At 45.6% G+C, this 21,489-nt stretch overlaps 1 protein-coding gene across 3 annotated transcripts in view; it reads right to left on the bottom strand.

Annotated features, from left to right (window-relative positions):
• Window positions 1–21,489, bottom strand: part of FXYD6 (FXYD domain containing ion transport regulator 6) — a 39,998-nt gene continuing 18,509 nt past the window's right edge. For 2 of the 3 annotated variants that reach the window (XM_003253205.3, XM_030829655.1), the window contains exons 2-8: window positions 5,720–5,782; window positions 4,999–5,037; window positions 4,801–4,875; window positions 4,165–4,201; window positions 3,357–3,406; window positions 2,806–2,855; window positions 1–1,302 (exon numbers count right to left, since the gene is read on the bottom strand). In XM_003253205.3, the coding sequence (XP_003253253.1) occupies window positions 2,827–2,855; window positions 3,357–3,406; window positions 4,165–4,201; window positions 4,801–4,875; window positions 4,999–5,037; window positions 5,720–5,777 (288 nt within the window). In that variant the 5' untranslated portion in view covers window positions 5,778–5,782 and the 3' untranslated portion in view covers window positions 1–1,302; window positions 2,806–2,826. The remainder of the gene's footprint in view (window positions 1,303–2,805; window positions 2,856–3,356; window positions 3,407–4,164; window positions 4,202–4,800; window positions 4,876–4,998; window positions 5,038–5,719; window positions 5,783–21,489) is intronic. The other variant, XM_012495929.2, reaches the window with a different exon arrangement.

The following is a 21,489-nucleotide window of genomic DNA, read 5'->3' as shown; positions in this document are numbered from 1 at the left end:
CACTAGGAAACAAAGGATATTTTATTCCTTTTTTCTGTCGTTGTTGAGAGGATAGATCACGATACAGAGAACAGCAATGGGTCACAGCGCATGGTTTGGTTGGTTTCCACGGGAACACAGAGGACAGGAGGGGCGGGATCTGGGTTGAGTTCCCACTCTCGTTATGACCTTCAACCTCTCACTGTTCCCAAGGGCTGCACGGAGGCTGCTGAGTCTCCAACCCACCTTGCTCACCGCTCTGACCACCGACGACAGGCAGAGCAAAGGATGTGGGAGTTGTCTCTGCTGCCCATCCAAGGGGACGTGGGCAGAGAAGCAAAGGCCTCTACTCTCCCTCCATCTATCCCAGTGTGCTGGCCCCAGCGGAACAGAGGTCCTTCAGCTATTGCCTGCCAGAGACCCAATTGCAGGGACTGGAGTCTGCGTCTGGATGAGCTGGGCTGTAGATTGAAGTCTCAGAAGCAGGGAAGGTTGGAAGGGGTAGGGTCCCAGAGCCCACGGGGTTATTGCTGAGAAGATATGCAGGGGACACATTCCCCAGGGGCAGAGTAGAAGCCCTGGGCCTGGAATCCCCGGGCGCTCTATGAAGGGGCGGGGCAGATGGGGACTCCTCGTGGAAGCCCCCAGGAAGAAATTAACCATGGAAGGGCATAGCCTGTCTGAAGTCAACGCTGGGCTCACCAGCTCCTTGCTTTGTATCTCCAATTGCTAAGAGATCTTCAGACTGCGATCAGGTGGGATAAGGAAGCAACGTTTTTGTTAAAGGAGTGAAAGGAGTCCATGAAGAATGATGACAGAGTGCTGCAAACCTTCCCAGGTCTCAAGACGATTGAAGACCACTGCCCGTGCTCTTACCCTATGCATCCCTAAATCAGGGGAGGGGGCTGGTCTCGGGCAACAAGCAGCCTCCTAGGAGCAGAAGGTGATGGAGGGCCACGGGGGCAGGGAGGAGCAGATGGCCACATGGCTCAGCCCCTGCCTGGGAAAGCGAGTCCACAGTTCACTAACAAACACAATACCATCCACGAACAAGTAGCCACAAAGACCACAGTTAGCAAACACACACACTCACACACACACACACACACACATCACAGGAGGTGGGCAGGACCGCAGGCTGCAGTGGGGAGGCAAATGTTAGTTGCATCATCAGGTGGAGGAATGGTGTTAGAGGGGATAGGGTGGGGGACACACAAGTTCTTGGCTTCTCCTGGGGAAAGGGCTGTTGCTGAAGTGGCCGGTTTTCTTAAGCATCGACATTTGCAACCAAAGGTTCAGGCAGCGGCCTTCAGGTTCCAGAGGCTGAGGAGGAGGATAATTTAAATTAAAAACACTTTAGCTAGCCTCTGGTGTCCTTATCTGCTTCTCTCCCTTCCTTGAGCACCTGCCCACTGAAATTCCCGGTATGACAGCCTTGTCTGAGATGCACAGAAAGGAGACGAAGACACAGGGGACGGGTGAACCTCAGAGGAAGCCTCTCCCAGGTGGGCTGGAGCCTGGCAGACATGGAAAGGAAATTGTGAAACCCAGGACCTCCCCAATGGTTGCTCACAGTCCTGAGCCTTAGGATAAAAGGTTTCTGAGAAAGAACTAATTTGGGAAAAAAACGAAAAGACATTTCATTTCCAGGCTGCCTCCTCTGAGCCTTCCCAGAGTCTCAGTCTGTGATGAAATAGACAGAACACCAAGCTACCAGGAAGGGCACCTGCCTCCTAGATCGGAATCTTCATCCATTCGCACTTAGGTGATCACTTGCCTTCAAGAGCCCCATCCAGAAGATGGGAGTAATGAGCCCTGCTCTGCCCATCACAGGCTGCTATGAGGATGCAAAAGCACTTAGGAAAGAATTTAAATGCTACACAGGCACACGATATTGTCACGCACAGTCGAAGCTGGTGCATCGGGCACTTCATCATCCAGAAACCTCTATTAACTTACAATCTAAGATAAACTTATATACCTTTCCATAATGCCTTATTTGTATGGGGGGAAAAAAAAGGCAGAAGTGAGCTGACAAAAGACAAAACTTTTCCCTTAGGATATTCCAGGGCATGTCATAAAGCAAGACGCACAGGACAGAGGGGAGCAGTGGCGCTGAACCACAGCCACAAAGGCCTGAGTTCACAGTCCGGCTGTCACTCTCCACGGGGCTACTCCCTCTGACCTTGGTTTCACCTATAAAATGGGCTAAACCCCACCTGTCCCATCCTCTTTTTCTGGCAGACTCGAGTGAGTCTGTGTGTGTGGCTGCACTCTGAAAACTGTACAGCATTTGCCAGTTACTACTCTCCTGTGCCCCCTACGATGAAAAATGGAAACAGATACTAAAATCAGTGCCGCTAAATGTGGAGAGGGAAGGATCATATACTATTTGCTCTACTTTTGGGTAAGGTTGGGAAGTTTCATAATAAGGTGTTTAAAAAAAAGAAGTGGCCCTAAAGTACTTTCTGAGTCATCACGGAAAGCCATTTTCTTTATGCTACTTTGAGATTAGGAGCATTTTGCTAACTCTAATTCTCCCCATGTTGCACCTGGGATGACGCCCTATGTACTCGACCAGTGGGCTGTGTGGAAGCCCCATTTCCTGGTGTTGGCATGCATGTGTGTGGGACACCTCGGGTGTTTCTGGTCCTGGTCTCTCTCACGGCCCCTTTCAGACTCCTGAAGGCTCCTCAGGGCAGGGCCCATAATAAAAGCTGTGCCCACTGCAAAAGCCAGCCCCATCCTTCCCGCCTGAACCCCTGTCCAGGCCCTGATGCAGATGGTGATGGCGACAGGGGCCAATCCAGGCAGTGAGCATCTCACCTTCCACCTGATGGCTGCACTTCAGTTCTCTGCTTTCTGGGGCTCTGTTGCTGGAAAGAAAACCAGAATGGATTATAGTGTATAGACTCCTCGCCCCCGTGGGCCACCCCCAACAGCAACTGTGTCTCTGCCTGACTCTGGGGGAGCAAAGAGGTGACAGGCATGGGATTTCGAGTCAGAACGATCTGGGTTCAATCCTGGCCCTGCTACTTACTGCTTGCAGGAACCTGGTAACCTCTCTCAGTCCCTCGGTTACAAAATGGGGACAGTGATGCCTATCTCACAGGGCTGTGTGCACATTAAATGATATGGGGTCTGTGCCTGGCACAAGCAGATGCTCTGTAAATAGCAGGTGACACTAGTAGTAGCCTGTTTGGTGGAGTGAGGGGGCAATGCTGCAGAGGCCCTGGAGACCCACTCTCCTGGCACTGCAGGAGCATGTCTGGCTGGCTGTAGCAAGGCCATGCACCTGGCAACAGTCCCTTCCTGAGCCACAGAGGGGTCTCTCTGTTCCCTCTTTTCCACCTGGGCAGGTGGTCACGGACAGTTACCATTGGCGGTGATGAGGTTCTCCACCTGGGCTTCCTCGTCTCCTGGAGCCCTGCAGGAGAAAAAGACACACAGCCCCATCAGAGATCTCCAGGGCAGACCCAGAGAACATCGCTCTGCTCCTCACTGGGGCACAGCTGCCTGCGGTCAGGCTCCTCCAGTGCCCTGAGGGGCTGGAGCTCACTCTGCTGTGGGGTGCATGGGGCAGAGGGAAAGGTCTGGACCGAAGGGTCAGACTCGGAAGGAACTTACAGGTGCCCTTCAAGGGAGGCTAGGGCCACATGGGGGCTTGGGTGTGTCCTGCCACAGGCTTTGGACTGCTGGGGTCCAAGCTACCCTTGGCTATTGTAGTAAATTAATGGGGTATGACCTCTATGTGGGAGTAGAAAGAAGGTCCAAGTGTCTATTCAGCTCAAAGAGCCTCATGAACAGGTGACAAGTGGGGACTGTGTGGCAGGTCCCTTAGAGAGGACCTGGGCATCAAGAGAGGCCAGGAAGCCCTCTGCTTCCCTTCTCCCAAACTCAGCTGTCCCAAGGGCCTCCAGAAAAGGTTCCAGTACTTTCTTGTCCACTTCCCCTCCCCCACATATATCAGAAGAGACAGGATGGGCTGACCTTCAATGTTCTGACCTCTCCTTTGCCCCAGAGTCTACCTGGCAGTCCTCAAACTTCCAGCCCTATGCCCCAACACACATGTTCTGCCTCTGAGACAAGAATCCAAAAGAATGCCCATTTGGGGGTCACACACCAGGGGTCCTTTCCTGTCCCACCTAGTGTCACCCCCCATGTCCGCTGCCACAGCATCCTTACCGGGGCTTCTGATTGAAACTGCACTTGCACCTGCGACCTGAAAAGCAAAGAAACCATCCAAGGTCATGCTCCTGGCTTGGCCACAGCAGGGCCAAGGGTCTGTGCAGGTTGTGGGACTATGTAAATGGCACCCCCTAGACCTGGGACAATTTGCACAGCTGCACACAGTGGCCCTCGGATGGGGTAGCTTCTTCTGGGGCAAAGGAAATACATTCTATAGCTGGAATGGCTACAACCCCACAGCCCTCTTGATCATGTGAGTAAAGAGGGATCTGTGCAGATCAGGCTCATGTGGGAACAACAAACTCAGGGGCACATCCCTCGCACACTAGGGCAGCACCTGTCTCCTTCCTCCATGACTGCCCCATTCACGCCCTATAGACACAGCACTGGGAAGCCACCCTGCTCGTTCCTATCTACGCTCACTGTCATATGACATTTTCTTTGTTCCCGCTTCACTGTTTTACTGAGCACTTACTATGTGCCCAGCACTCTACTGGGTTGTGAAGATAACATGGAGGGCAGGCAGCCTCCTTTCCTCTCCAGGAGAGGGACCAACCAGGCTCTCACACTGTCCCCACCTGCTTAGCAGCTTCAGTCATTGCTCTTATAGAGTGAGCAAAAGAACAAACTTACTTAGGATAAGGAGGATCCCAACCGAGAAGAGGACCACAGCGAACACCAGTCCCCCAATCCTCAGGGTCTGGTAATCTGCCAGAGGAAGCAAGGGTGAGAGAAGAAGGGGCCAGGGAGAGGGTGTCTGTTCCCCCCATCCCTCCTGCCAGGCAGGGCTGCATTCCCCCGACCCCTGCACCCAGGGTTGCCATCGCTCACCATAATGAAAAGGGTCCATTTCCTTCTCCTTCTCAGCTGCTGTAAAAACAAACAGTCGGTCAAGAGAAAGAAAGCTACACAATCTGTTCCCAAATATCTTACCTTGCCTCACAGACCTCAGTCTCCACAAAGGGATTCCGGAGGAGCCCATTAAGCAGAGATGCCTAGAGGTGCACGGTAGGGCAGGCCTGCCAGTTAGAGGGTTAGGGGAACCCTGAGGGCCGAGTTCAGTGAAGGCATCAAGACTCAGTGAGGCTCTGAGTCATGCAACACCCACATTCATTGCCCCTTTTTATTCTTACATCATCCCCAGAAGGCAGGGTCAGTTTTCCTCTTGTGACATACAGAGAAACCGGGACCAAGGAAGGACATATGACTTGCATGAGGCCAGCACTGGCTAATATGGTCTAGAGACTGACGTGCAGGTCTGACTTCCAGGGTTCAGGCCACAAGTCCAGAGGCCCAGTGAGCTTGCGGGGCTTAAAAACCACGCCTTGCCAGACCCTTAGGGGGCAAGGGGGCAGGCTGTGTTGAGGTCTGTGAATAAATAGCTGCCACCTCCACAACTTTCTCTGCTGACTGAAGGGAGAGGCCCCTGACTAGACATGAAGAACCTGAGAGTCCCCTAGCCCTAATGTCCCAAGGGGCCCAGAATCTTCCAGCAGAGAGGGCCGGACAGGGTTGCCATCTTGTCACAGCCAGGTCCCAGAGGGGTACTTACCACTGGCCAGGACCGTGGGGGCCAGCAGGCTGCAGAGGAAGACCAGCACCAACTCCATGGTGTCTGGGGACAGAGGGAGAAGAAAATGATTCTCTGGCTAAGAAGCCTCCATCCATCAGCTCCAAGCATCAGCCTGACCAGGGGCCAAGCCAAATCCCCAGCTTTACTCTGCGCTCACGACTTGGTGAGGGTTCAAACAACCTAAGCACAAGCAGTTGACTTTTTTTTTTTTTTTTGAGACAGAGTCTCGCTATCTTACCCAGGCTGGAGTGCAGCGGCATGATCTTGGCTCACTGCAACCTCCGCCTCCCGGGTTCAAGCGATTCTCCTGCCTCAACCTCCTGAGTAGCTGGCATTAGAGGCATGTGCCATCACTCCCGGCTAATTTTTGTATTTTTAGTAGAGACAGGGTTTCATCATGTTGGCCAGGCTGGCCTCGAACTCTTGACCTCAAGTGGTCCACCTGCCTCAGCCTCCCAAAGGGCTGGGATTACAGGCGTGAGCCACCACCAGTTGACATTTCTTGGACTCTTAGAGAATGCTCTGCGTGTATTAATTCAACTGGCACAATTGAGTTAGTACAATTAGCAAGCACTACAACTAACGCAGGCTGAGAACCTGAAGCTTAACAAGGCTCACATGCACCAGAGCGAGTAGCAGGGCCTAGATCCTAACCCAGCATAGTAACTCTTCCATCATGCTGCCTCTGGGACGTGACTTTGGTGATCTCATCTGTGTCCTTCTCTCCAGGCCACCCTTCTGTGGCCATCTCTAGTTCATTCTGACAGCCAATACCCCTGTCAGAAATGTCTCTTAATATCAGATTAAATGGGATTAGTAAACCAATGTCCCTCTAGTCTAGCCAGCTGGGTGGGGAGGAGACTTGTGGTTTCCTGGGCCCTGAAGCACTGACAGCCCTCCTTCAGGTACCCCTCACATCCCACCTCAAAAGTCCCCAAGTCAGCTCTTCCCACAGGCTTTGGTTCAGAATCCTCCAGAAAGGTGGTTTGATTCAACAAAAGGAGTTTGAAGGCTGGTTCCATGAGCCTCAGCACCCCAGCCTCTGCTACCCCAGAGGATGAGGTCTCTGCTCAGGAGCTTATCAGTCCTGGTCTCTGGGTGGATGGTCCCAGGTGGGCTATCCTGGTGGAAGCAGGAGGCAGGGCCAAGAGGTGGCACCCAGGGATAGATTTCAGTGGCAGGACACACATCTCACTCCTGGGCTTAAAGGAACATGGTTAAGAGCCAGAGAGGAGACAGGCTTTTCCTGAACCAGGAAAGCCCAAGGCTGGGTGCTGTTTTCCATGTGGGGTGAAACCGGCAGTGGCCTGAACCCCTGGACATCCGTCCAGTCCGGGACCCTGATTGCCCCCAGCACGGTCACTACCTTCCCCCGGCCTTGAGCAAGCAGCCGCCACTGCACTTCACCTCTCGGCCACCAGGGGTCAGAACGACCGCATCCACAGCCACGTCAAGGCCCAAACCTTGATTCAAAAAGCCTTTATCAAAAAGCGGTAATTTGCTTTTAACGCTACCTCATTTCACACTTGTATTTTCCTTGAATGCTACACTGTATTTTATATGTATAAAAATATATGTAACATACACATATAATGAGGCATAGTAATAATAGAAACACCCATAAACCAGCAGCTTAGGAAATGGAGCTTTACAAAGACTGCTGCAGTGACCTCTATTTTCCCTCCATCCCATCCCCCTGCCTCTCTCCCAGAGGTGGCCAGTATCCCCCCCCAAAAAAAAAAATATATATATATATATATTTATTTATTTATTTATTTTGAGACTGAGTCTCCCTCTGTCGCCCAGGCTAGAATGCAACGGTGCAATCTCGGCTCACCGCAACTTCCACCTCCCGGGTTCAAACGATTCTCCTGCCTCTGCCTCCCAAGGAGTTGGAATTACAGGCATGCACCACCACACCCAGCTAATTTTTTGTATTTTTAGTAGAGACGGAGTTTCACCATGTTGGTCAGGCTCAAACTCTGACCCCAGGTGATCCACCCGCCTTGGCCTCCCAAAGCGCTGGAACTAACAGGCGTGAGCCAGCACGCCTGGCTGAAAATATGTATTTTTAATCATTCCCTTGCTCTTCTTTTAAAAAGCTGCCAATCAACAGACATAAAATTTCAGTTATGCAAAATGAGTAAGTGCTAGAGCTCTGCTGTATAACATTGTACAGCATAATTAACAATATTGAATTGCACACTTCAAGATATGTTAAGAGGGTAGATCTCATAGTAAGTGTTCTTTCCACAATTTAAAATATACAATTCACACATCAGGAAGTTTGCCACTTTAAACTGTACAATTCAGTGGTTTTTAGAACATTCACAAAGTTGTGCATTCGTCACCACTCTCAGGTTCCAAGACATTTCATCATCCCAAGAAGAAACTTGTATCCATCGACAGTCACCCCCGACTCCCCTTCCCTTCAACCCTGAAACCATTCATCTACTTTTTGTCTCAATGGGTTTGCCCATTCTGGACATTTCACATTAATGAAATAATAAAATACATGGACTTCTGTGTCTGGCTTTCAAGTTAGCATAATGTTGTCAGGGTTCATCTACATTGTAGCATGTATTCGTATTTTATTTCTCTTTATGGCTGAATAATATTCCACTGTATAGATACTTACCTTGCTCTTTGTTTAAAAAATATATTTAACACATACATATATCTAAATATTATGTTGTTTAGTGCAGCTTTTTTGAACTTTATAATTATGATATCATGTTTATAGTCTTTTGAAACTTGCTTTTTCTGTTCAACATTATGCTTCTGTGGTTCACTGACTTATTATCACATTTAGCTATAGTGCATTCATTTTCAGCGTGGTGTAATATTCCATTGTGCAGGTAAATGATCACGTATTGCTCTAGTCTCCTGCCAATGGATGTCTGTTTTTTTCCCTCAATTTTATGCTATTACAAACAATGGAGTTGTGGACATATTTGTGTATACTGCTCAGGGCACACATGCAAGAATTCTGAGGAAACAGTTTTTCGATTCTTTGATCACCACTCCCATAAGAAATACATTTTACATTGCAACCCAGCATAACATATATTCATGTATACCAGAAGCAATTATCACAAAATAATACTTAGTATGAATGAGATAGTTTATTTTCTATTTTATTCTGTTTCTTTACAAAAAACATTTCCAGGCTCCTTAATGGGTCACACTCGGCAGTTTGAACAGTTATGTTCTAGACATGAGCCTAGGACTGAAATCATTCATTGGGTTGTATAATATGCAAACTGTCCACTTTACACAATGATTTAAAATTGTTTTCCACAGTGGTCATCTCCATGATAATATCTCACCAGCTGCATATCACTGTCCCCACTACTCTCCAACCTGTTGTGGATATTTTCTGTTGTCAGATATTTTCATTTTTGCCAATCTAGAGGTAAAAGATGGCTATAATGTGATTACACTGTAATAGAAATGGACTTTTTTCTCCGTGTTTGTCATTCCTGTCTCTTCATCAATGATATGTTTTTCAAGTGAGTTGACATAATTATTGCTGTTAATTTCTTATTCTGAATACTAAACCTTTGTCATTAAGTATGGCAAATATCCAGTTTGTGGCTTATTTTTTCACTTTTAAAAATCATCTTCTTTTGAACAGAATTTCTTAATTCTAACATACTTGAATGCTGTGATTTTTGTGTCTTAAGACATCCGTTCTCACCGAGGTCAGAGTTTTCATCTAAAAACCCTAAAGTTTTGTCTTTTACATTTACATTTGACATCCGAAACTGATGTTTGTGTATGGTGTGAGGTAGGAGTCTAGTTTTACTTTTTCCCATACTGATAACTTGTACTGTAACCTGGTTCCAGTGGCAGACTGCCTCCCCTTTTGCTCATGATGGGCTATACCACCTTTGTCACGTATCTGATTTCTATTTGGTGTGCATCAGTTTCTGGGCTATCTCTTTGGGTCTATTGGTCAATTTGTCTGTACTGCATTAAAATCGCTGTTTCAATTATGATAGCTTCATAGTAATCTTGCCACGTGGTAAGAGAAGCTCCCATCTTTTTTCTCCTCTTCCCTCTCCTCCTCTTTCTTCAGGAATGTCTTCATTATTCTTGGTTTTTTGCTCTCAAATTTCAGAATTAGCTTTTCAAATTCATCTAAAACTGTTAGGATTTTCATGGGAACTGCAATGGACCTATCTATAGAACAACCTGGGGAGAAATGACATATTTCTGATCTTGAGTCTCCTGTCTATAAATAAATCTTTTGATTTGTTTAGGTCCTTTTCAATAAAGTTCCATAAATGCTTTCATACAGGTGTTGCACACTTTCTGTTAGATTCATTCCTAAGTGCCTTATCATTTTTATTGCTGCTTTCAATGTCACTTTGTGTGTGTTTTATAATTTTTGCCAGTAGAGAGAAAAGCAACTGATTTTTACATATTGATCTTAAATCTAATAATCTTGTTAAACTCTCAAATTATTTGTAATAACTTACCTAGAGATGCCTTTGGGTTTTCTCTGTAGATATATCATCTTTAAATGATATGTTCCTTCTTTCTAATTCTCACACTGTTTATTTCTATTTCTTTTTTTTTTTTAGAAAATTATAGTTTTTATTTTATTTTATTTTATTATACTTTTAAGTTTTAGGGTACATGTGTGCAATGTGCAGGTTTGTTACATATGTATACATGTGCCATGTTGGTGTGCTGCACCCATTAACTCGTCATTTAACATTAGATATATCTCCTAATGCTATCCCTCCCCCCTCCCCCCACCCCACAACAGGCCCCGGTGTGTGATGTTCCCCTTCCTGTGTCCATGTGTTCTCACTGTTCAATTTCCACCTATGAGTGAGAACATGTGGTGTTTGGTGTTTTGTCCTTGCAATAGTTTGCCGAGAATGATGGTTTCCAGCTTCATCCATGTTCCTACAAAGGACATGAACTCAAAACATAAACAGTGTGAGAATTAGAAAGCCATTTTTATGGCTGCATAGTATTCCATGGTGTATATGTGCCACATTTTCTTAATCCAGTCTATCATTGCTGGACATCTGGGTTGGTTCCAAGTCTTTGCTATTGTGAATAGTGCCACAATAAACATACGTGTGCATGTGTCTTTATAGCAGCATGATTTATAATCCTTTGGGTATATTCCCAGTAATGGAGATGGCTGGGTGGGTCAAATGGTATTTCTAGTTCTGGATCCCTGAAGAATCACCACACTGACTTCCAGAATGGTTGAAATAGTTTACAGTCCCACCAACAGTGTAAAAGCGTCCTATTTCTCCACATCCTCTCCAGCACTTGTTGTTTCCTGACTTTTTAATGACCGCCATTCTAACTGGTGTGAGATGGTATCTCATTGTGGTTATTTCTATTTCTTGTCTTAGTGTACCGGCTAGGAATTCCAGGGAAATGCAGAATAAAAACAATAGCAAACACACATGCACACAACACGTGCACACTCACACACAGTCTTACTACTGATTTTAAATGGAGTTTAATCTAATGGAGTTAGAGTTAGTTTAATCTAATGGAGTCTAATCTAATGGAGTTTAAACTCTAATCCTGGTTTCCAAGATGTTTCTGTTTCATGTTAATTATGAACGAGTGTTCTATTTCTATGGTTTTTGTCCTTAAATCTACCAGTGAAGTAAATTGTATGTATGGATTATCAAGTGTTAAATCATCCCTGCATTTCTGAGATGAAACCAATGTTTTTTCTGTTTTAATAAACAGATGGATTTGGCTTACTGACATTTTGTTTAGGATTTTTGCATCTATGTGCATGAGTTTGGTCTGCAGTTTTTATTTTATTGTATTAACCTTGCCTGGTTTGGGGATGGCAGTACTGGCCTCACAGAACAAGTATCCACTCTGCTGCTAGTTCCCTGGAAGAGTTTGCAGATTTGAATAATCTGTTCTTTGAGTGTTTGGTGGAACTAACCTGTAAAACCATCCGGGCTTGGGACTTTCTTTGTGGGAATATCTTAAATGGCCCATTCAATTAATTAATGGTTATGGCACTCTCCAAATATCTATTTCTTCTTTAATAAATTTTGTGAGTTATAATTTTTAAAGGAATTTTCCCTTTTCTGCTTTCAAATATTTTGCCATAAAGTTATGCCCATTTTTTTCATTCCTAATGTTACTTGTGACAACTCCCTTTCTTCTTGGTCAGTTTCACCAGAGGTTTAACAATGCTAATAGTTTTTTCGAAGACACCAACTCTTGGTTTTATTAATCCTTTTTATTGTATGTTTTAAAATTTTCTTAATTCTGCCCTATACAATCTTTGGGTTTCTTCTATTGTTCTTTTTTATGTTTATCTTGTTATGTTGGATACCTAGTTCATTAATATTTAGCTTTTCTTATTTTCCAATATAAGCATTTAAGACTGTAACGTTCCCTCTAAGTGCTTTTAAAGTATAATACTAAGAACTAAACAATAATCAAAAACCACACTTCAAAGCTTCTATAATGGGGTGAAAGTACTCCATCATAGTTGGATTGTTGTTTAGTTCTCAGTATACTTTAAACCTCCATTACAATTTCTTACTTTACCTATGCATTAAGAAATATGTGTTTTAAATATCCAAATATATAGTGATTTTTATTTGTTTTTGTTATTGACTAACTTAAGTGCACCAAGGTCAGAAAACATGGTCTGTACGATGTACAGATGGTTTGAAACGTATTGAGACTTGCTTTATGACCTAGTACATGGTCAGTTATTAAAAGAATTATATTCTGTACATGCTTGGAAAATTGTTAATTACTTCATGGTTGGGAAGAAAGTTCTATATGCCTATAAATTAAGATTATCGACTGCATTTAAATTTCTTTTTGTTTTTTTTTGACTGTTTATCCTACCAAAAATCAAGATCGGCACTTTAAAATCTACCACTAAGTGGAAGGATTTATAAATGTATCCCCATATTTGAAACTGAGGGGTTAATCTGATCAGTTCTGCCTGCACTGCTTGCTTTTGGTCGCTTCTTTTTTATTATTTTATTTTATTTTTCCTTTTTCCTTGAAGCTAAAGGCCGTGGTAGCTGAAGGCCTTGCCACTGCATGCTGAAACTTAACCTTCACTGGTTACTTTATAGATAACACTCACAGGCCACCCTGGTAATGGTTACTTCAGTTGTTTTTCAGGAATTTGGGCTAGCTCCTGTCCAGTTCAAACAGGATGAGACCACCCACCCTTCAACGGGGCGTGCGCAAGTGCCCCGAAGGGTAGCCTTTTGACATCAGAGAGCTAAAAACTCCACCCTCGGGTCACACTAACGCCACCATTTCCTGTATATATGTCCTATGGAATGCCACGAACCCTGACTACGCTTGCTCAGAATCGGCCATTTCATTTTTCCCCACTGCCAATCCCCTTTCCCTGTGCCACCACACTTCCCTTAACAGTAAATATCCCTAAGCCTTATCTTTGGGGAGGTGGATTTGAGAGCTGTTCTCCTGCCTCCTTGCCTGGTGGCCTTCTGAATAATCTTTTCTCCTTTGCAAAATCTGTGTCACAGTGATTGATTTACTGAGATTTACTGAGCGTAGGCAGAACAGACCTGAAGCTGGCCGATAACATGTCTCTTAGAATATTCTAACAGATAGTTTAAAACTGTTATTGTCCTGTGAGTTGGGTCTTTTAGAATTATGTAGTGTCTTAAATTCTATGTTACTCTCTACCTTTCTGTGTCCTTATGTGTTGTGTGTGCATCTTATAAACAGCAAAGAGCTGGATTTTTGAAAAATTCTGTATTGTCAGGCTTTCTGTATTAATTGTCAAGTTTACCCCATTTAAGTTACTTATTGTGACTATTGATATAGTTGGTCTGCTTTCTGCCATCTGTTTTTTCCCTACAGGAATGTGCTTGTTTCTTTTTCTTTCCTTGCCCTTTCTTTTTTTTGGATTAGTTATTTTTATTTTTTTGGGGAGCGGTCTATGTTACGTAGGCTGGTCTCGAACTCCTGGGCTCAGGTGATCTGCCCGCCTTGGCCTCCCAAAGTGCTGGGATTATGGGCATGAGCCACTGCCCCTAGCCTAGTTATTTTTCTTTTCTTATTCCTTTTCTCCCTCTACTGGTTTAGAAATTATAGAAACTATTTTAATCTTTTAGTGGTTATCTTTGTAATTTTTCCATGTGTATTCAATGTAAAAAAAAAACTAAAAAAATCAGAGTTAATACCTATAATAGTTATTAGGGAGAATACCCTCCTTGAAAATACAAAAATACAAATCATCCCCTTCCTGATACATATGTAATTATTGGAGAATATTTCAGTTCTTTTTAAAATTCTATAAAATAGATACTAATATTTGTACTTCATGAAAACTGTTTGTTTGGATTCACCCATGTGGGTAGTAGCCAGCCTGCAAGGCAGCTCCCAGTATCTCCTGATATTCAGATCCTTGTACAGTCCCCTCCCATACTGCACCAGGGTTGGTCTCTATGATCAGTAAAATATGGCAGAAGTAATGGTATGTCACTTTCAATACGAGGTTATAAAAAGCAACACAGCCTCTTGCTCGCTGGCTCTCTCTCTCTCTCTCTCTCTCTCTTCCCCCCTCTCGGATTGCTTGTTCTGAGTCAAGCTAGCTGTCATGTCTTAAGGATATTCAGGCACCCCTGTGGAGAGGCCCATGTGGTGGCCTCACTCCAAAAGCCTGCTAAGAAATACAGCCTGCCATGAACCACATAAGTGAGCTTGGAAACAGATCTTCCGGCTTCATGAAAGACCTTGAGCCAGAACCACCCACTGAAGATTCTCCCTGATTCCATACCCTCAGAAACTGTGTGAAATATCAAACGTTTGCTGTTTTAGGCTGCTGAGTTTGGAAGTAATTTGCTATGCAGCAATAGATAATGAATTTACAACATATGTACTGATTTGTTCACCATTGTTTTTGAACGTTAGTCATCCTTCAAGCCATTTTCTTTATTCCTAAAGAACATCTTTCAAAATTTTCTTTAATGAAGATCTGTTAGTTAGAAACTCTGTTTCTGTTTATTTGGAAATGTTTTCATTTCACCTTTGTGGCAAGAGACCCTACGGCGATCCCCAGTCATTCCAGCCTTCTAGTGTTCAAGGCTTTGAGTAATCTCTTTCCTTTGAACACTGGCAGGAGCTGCAACATACTTCTAACCAACAGAACGTGGCAAAAGTAGCAAAAGGACAGGTCTCAGATGATGATGTTTTATCATATAAGACTCAATCTTGCAGGCTGGAGCTTGAGAATTTTCTCCCTTGCTGGCTTGAAAAAGCAAGCTGCTATGTCATGAGACAGGCTACGGAGAGGAGCACAGGAAAAGGAATTGTGGGAAGCCTCTAGCAGCTGACAGCTGCCCCTGGCCAGAAGCCAGCAAGAAGATGGGAACCTCAGTTCTTCTGCCACAAGGAGATGAACACTGCCAGCAACCTGAGGGAGTCTGGAGGCAGATCTTTCCCCAGTCAATTCTCTTATCAGACCACAACCTTAGCCAGCACCTAGACTGTAGCTCGGTATGATGCTGAAGCAGAAAATTCAGCTAAGCTGTGCTGCCAGACCTCTGAGCTAAAGAAACCATGACATAATAAATGTGTGTTGTTTTAAGCTGCTGGGTCTGTGACCATTTGTTATGCAGCAATAGAAAACTAATACAATCCTATCCTTGAAAGGTAGTTTGGCTATGTACACAATTCTAGGCTGATAATTATTTTTGCTCTGCACTTTTAAGATGTTATTCCACTGCTATCTGGCTTCCATGATTGCTGTTGAGAAGTCTGCTGCTTATATCATCATTCCTTTATAGATGCCCTATCTTTGTTCTCTGCCTCCTTTTAGTTTCTTCTTCTTGTGTTTGCTGTTGTGGGTTTCATCACAAGTCTGAAACACAACATAGAACTGATTGTTGTGGGTTTCATCAGACTTGAAAGTCCTTTACCTATAGGTTCATCCTTTTCATCATTATGAAAAACTCTAAGCCATTATCTCTTCAAATATGGCCTCTCCTCCATTCTCCCCATTTTCTCTTTCTCAGACTGTGACTAGAAGCAGGTTAGACATCCTCATTCTATTCTCCATATCACTTAACTGCTCTTTCATATTTTCCACTTCCTTGTTTCTCTGTGCTACATCCCAGGTAATTATTTCATATTTGTTTTCCATTTTCTGACTTCCTTTTTAACTATATTTATTTGCTGCTTAGCCTAGTCATTTACTTTTGTGTTTCAATGGTCATATTATTAATTTCTAAAGGTTCTATCTGGTTCTTTTTGAAATTGAAATTTTTGAAAGGCAATTTCAAATGAGTCTTTGTTGTTCACTCATTTTGTGTTCTCATCTCTTATTCTTTCAACATTTCTTACAGTTATTTTATATTCTGTATCTGATAATTCCAAACTCTTAAATCCTTGGGGGTCAAAATCTACTTTTTGTTTCTGTGCCTGTCAATCACAGTGACTTGTTTTTTCCTGTGTTTGGTAATATATTTGATTATGAGCTCATATTTGCTAGATTTTAATCTGTGGGAAATTGGCAGTCCTAAAATGGGACACGTTCTTTCAGAGAGCATTTGCTTTGCTTTTTCATGGAGGCTGGGGGCAGCAGATACCAATCTGAGATCACTTTAGCCCCTCTCAAGGGTTCTTGGCTTCATGCAGGTAGTCTCAGGTTTGGCTTCGCAACCTTGCTGGGCTCAATGCTGATTAGCCTACAGAATGCAGTAATGTCAATGAGGGTTCATTCTAAGAGTAACTATGGCTTAAGTTCTGGCTAAGCTTCACATACTCCAGTGCTAGTTTTTGTTTTGTTTTGTTTGAGATAAAGTCTCACTGTGTCACTCAGGCTGGAGTACAGTGACACAATCTCGGCCAATTGCAACCTCCACCTCCTGAGTGATCCTCCTGCCTCAGCCTCCCTAGGAGCTGGAACTACAAACATGCACCACCATGCCCAGCTAATTTTTGTATTTTTAGTAGAGACAGGGTTTCACCATGTTGGCCAGGCTGGGTCTCGAACTCCTGATCTCAAGTGATCCTTCTGGCTCGGCCTCCTGAAGTGTTGGGATTTCAGGCATGAGCCACCATGCCTGGCCCAGTTATCTCATGGGGTTTTTGTTTTGTTTTGTCTTTTTGGTAGTGTTAGGTGTGGGGAGAGTAATGGTGACTTAATTTTGGATGATTTTCATTCCTTCTTTAAACCAAGCTGTGTAATAATAAACCTGGGATTAATTATTTTATAGTGGAAAGTCCCCTTATGATTCAGGCAGTCATACAGTCCTAAAATATCTTCAATCAAAGTATGAAATAAGGTAAGTTTTGAGAATCTGCTATCTGTAAAACACCTCCCTCCCTCCCTCCCTCTCTCCTTCTCTCTTTCTTTCTCCAGTTTACTGCTGCTTCCTAGCCCAAGTCCCATCTCCAAATTACACCTGCTCCTTGCTTAGCCAGTGAGGAGGGAGACTGGAGTCAAGATGTGGAAGGAAGATGAAACAACACATTAAGGCCTTCAAATCTTAGGGGCCATGGTGTGAATATTGGATGTGAGGTGAGAGAGGGAAGGACAAATGGACCAGGCTTCCCACAGTGGCCTCTTGACCAACTCTAGCCGGAAGAGGGATTGCAGTGTTTGCAATAGGGCTCCTCCTGCCCCTGGGAATAGGGAAAGCACATGTCAACGGCTCTGGGCCACCAGGCACAATGGGCAGCAGTTCAGGTTGCTGCTGTGCCTTCCCTTCAAACCCCAACAATCACCTCCATTGATGCTCAGGTTCAAATCCATTACACAAGCAAACACTGAACTCCTGGAAAGGGCCATACTATTCTGGGTTCTGCAAAGGATAAGTAGGTGAACAAGATACAGCCTCAGCTACCAAGGAGAGGTAGGATTTGGCGGCAAAGGGCTCTGATACACCAGCAAATATGAAGAGAACTTCCCAAGAGGTACAGACGCCATGCAACAATAGTCCAGAAAGACAGTGAGAAGGGGAGCAGAGAGCTCAACAGGGAGCTAGGGAAGTTTCCATGGAGGAGCTGACATTCCAGCTGAACCTTAAAAGCAGGGTAGGATTTTGATAGACAGGAGGAGGGAGACAGTAGAGGAAAGGCATTCTGGTAGAGAAGACAGCATGAGCAAAAGCAGTGAGAGGGGAAAAAGAAAGTAGGAATAACAAATGGGATTCAAGTTCAAGTTCAAGATCAGTTCAAGTTGAGCCTTAAGGCATTTCATTCAGTAGTAGCCGTCCAAAGTGGCTTCCCCAAATGAGGTCCGACAGGAGATGGCCTTCATCCACCAGTAATGTCTGCTTAGCCGAGAAGGGAGCTGTGACAGGAACCTACAAAATAGCTGCCATTTCTAGTGTAAGATACCTTCCAAAACAGTGAACAACCCAGTTGGAGTAAAGCATGACGGGATGGGTGGTGAGAACTCAGATAAGATGGTTGGAATCAGATTGCAGAGGCTCTTGAGTGCCAAGCTAAAGAGTTAAGACCTGCCTTTGTATTCTAAAGAAAACATTTCTGATCAAGTTACAGTGTGAAAAGAAATACTGTCACAAATTTGAAAAGTGACCAATTCTCTACTCCTGCAAGCTGCTGTCCCAGCCTGGGCTACATCAACCACACCTCAGCATCGGCCCCCTCGGTGTGGCAGGAAGGGGGAGGAGGGGGGCCTAAACCCATTTTTAAAAATCTCATCGGTGGTACTGTTGGCGCTGCCCCTGAGTCGAGTGGCCAAGTACATACACAGAACCTTTGAAGGGCCACAGAATGCCTTTGTCTCACTGCTGCACCCAGCTTGGCTTCCCTTCCATCTCATATACCACCCCTCTGCACCTCCCACCCTCCCAGTGACCACACATTCCTTTCTCCCTCCTTCCAGGGAGGAAGCTGGGCTGCTGGAGGCTGGCTGGGGTGGGGAGGGTAAGAGGCTGGGTGGTGATAAATCTCAGTTCTGGGCGAGAGAGTCTAAGGAGTGGATGGAAGAGAGGAAGGAGGAGTCACTGGGGGAAGGAGATCCAAGGCTGAAGTGAGTGGAGAGGGCACAGGAACAGGGCCTGCACCGCCACATGTGCACTGGGCCCTGGACCTTTGCCTGGGGGCCTGAGGACCTGGCTTGCCAGCACAGGGGCCCTGAGAAATCATCACTGCTGGAGTGGGGGACTCCCTGGCTGCTTCACTCTCTTGCTCCCCAACTCTTCCCCTCTAGACCATTTGGACCACTCTCCCCATCTGGAGAATGGAACCAATCACACATTGCTGCCTCCTCTAGAGTGTATTATGAGAACGAATTCTGTTTCCGTTCATTTTTCCTCTCCTTTCCGTGCTCTCGTTTATCTCCACATTGGCAAGCAGCTGGGGTTTTGGGTGGAAGCAGCACTTCCATGTTAATTTTCCTCTCTGATCCTCCTGCTTGGTTGCTGGCTGCATGTGCGGGAGAAAGCAATCAGAAGAGTTTCTCCGGCAATTATCTTCCCATACTGAGTCACATAATTTCACTTAATTGCTGGGTAAAAACTGCTCAGAAAGAGAAGCCACTAGTTGATGATATAGCAACATGCTCTATTATTTTTGATTCCACGCAGCAGTGAGATAGATCAGAATACCCAGTTCCATTGTGAAAATAACTCAGAAACAACCTCTCTTGAAAATGCAGAGGCTCCAAATTACAGTGAAACTTCATTATCTCACCCTCATCCCTCCCTCCCCCTGCTCCTGAAGCTTCACTCGCCTCCCCTGGCATCCCACCTGCTTGCCTTCCTGCAGGCTCAGCCCATGGATGACAAGCCCCGAGGGGTCACCAGGCCTGGGTCTTAGCAGGATGCCCTCTAAGAAAGATGAGGTCTCACTTTAAACAGAACGTCCCGGAATGGGGCCTTTTATGGGGTCGCAGAATGCCTGGGTCCCACAGTTTAGTCTAAACGGTTACCCTAGACTATTATTATATGCAAAGGGATATGATTTAGTCTATGACGTATCTAGATCTTTGCAACCAAGAAGTCTATTAAAAAAAGATTCGACTGTGTATATATTGAGTATAACCAAGATGTGAGGTCTGCCAGATGGAGTTAGCATCACAGAATTCATCACAGTCGGTTACAGTGATTGGGCTCCTGCTTTTTATTTGTGAAAATTGGGGCCCAAAGAGAGATGAGGTACCTGATTCATCCAGCTATTTAGGGGCAGGGCAGGGCTCAGAATATACACTTCCCACTCTTGACTGCTGTTCTGATGTGCTGGGATTGGGAGGTGGGCAGGACAGGGCTGGCAGAGCAGCGGCCAGGAACAGAGGGAAGGAAGGCTGAGCAATGCCAAAGGGAAATGGGGCAGCCCGGCTGGGGCCACAGAAGGTGAGGCCCTGCAGGAATGGGGTGGCCAGGGACATGAGAGGGCAGGAGGGAAGCCACTGACAGCCTCCTTGGATTGGAGATGGGAGGTGACAGTGCTGGCTTCAGGGAAGGCGAGGGATGGAATCATGTCTAGAACGGGTCTTCTGGAGGCATGGGGCCCAAATGCTCACTATCTCACACAGGGGAGTAAACAGGTGATGAGAACAGGTCTTTCCCATGATCCCCTGGTAATGTGGTGAGTTTCGTGCAGGTGGCTATTGCTGCAGCATGGATCTGCGTTGTGTAAGGTTAGACTAAGAATGAAAACAGGGAGGTCACAGACAAACTGGTCAGATGTACTGGGAAAGAAGCGTATTTTTTTTTTTTTTTTGAGATGGAGTCTCGCTCTGTAGCCCAGGCTGGAGTGCAGTGGTGCGATCTTGGCTCACTGCAACCTCTGCTTCCTGGGTTCAAGCGATTCTCCTGTCTCAGCCTCCCGAGTAGCTGGGATTACAGGCAGGCGCCACCATGCCCAGCTAATTTTTGTATTTTTAGTAGAGACAGGGTTTCACCATGTTGGCCAAGATGGTCTCGATCTCTTGACCTCATGAGCCGCCCACCTCAGCCTCCCAAAGTGTTGGAATTACAGGCGTGAGCCACCACACCCAGCCCAGGTGGAATATTTATATTCTTAAGACCTTAGCAAGTCTTACTGTCCGGGAGGAAAATAGGGGGAGAGTGGTCTGATCTATTTGTGCTAAGCAAGACCTCTTGGAGACAAAGGACTGCCCCCAAAGGCTTTTTAAGGCCTCCTTAGCCCTCTGTTGCCATGAAAGGGCCATGCCTGCAGACTATCAGCTTTACCATTAGTTCTCTATTCTCCATGCTCATGAATGGGACTTGGGGGAGTGGTCAGTACAAACCAGCAGAGAATGCCCAAACCCTGGCCTTGGCTTTGGAATGTGTTTTATTTTTATGGGAATGTAAGCCTCATAATGCTTTCAGACAAAAGATAAAGAATCCCAGAGAGGCCTCAGTACTAGAGAGGCTGGATGTTCTTCTCCTTGACCTTCCTTGGCACCCCACCCCAGCCCCACTCCAGCATTCCCCTGCTTCCCATCCATGCTGGGGCATCCTGGTGCCCTTGGCATCCAACCAAAGTACCTCCCCACTCACACACAGCTGCGTTTTTCCTCTCCAAACTGTCCCTCCTTTTTCTGCTTCCTGTCTCAGATGCTTTGGCTGAAGTTCTCTTGCAGGATTAAAAGGAAAATGAAGGACAAAAGGACAGTCATCATCCACTTGGGGGATGTATGGCGAGCAGAGCTCCAGGGGGGCTTTCCCAGGGTCCCTCCTGGCTGAGCCCGGCACCCCTCACTCCTTCTCCATGTCAGTGCTGCTTTCTCCTCTCACCTTGGGTCTCATGTGACCACCAGCTTG

The sequence above is a fragment of the Nomascus leucogenys genome, chromosome 15 (assembly GCF_006542625.1).
Source record: "Nomascus leucogenys isolate Asia chromosome 15, Asia_NLE_v1, whole genome shotgun sequence".
NCBI lineage: Eukaryota > Metazoa > Chordata > Mammalia > Primates > Hylobatidae > Nomascus > Nomascus leucogenys.
Note: the sequence above shows the minus strand (reverse complement) of the source record. Positions and strands in the feature narration are given on the sequence as shown.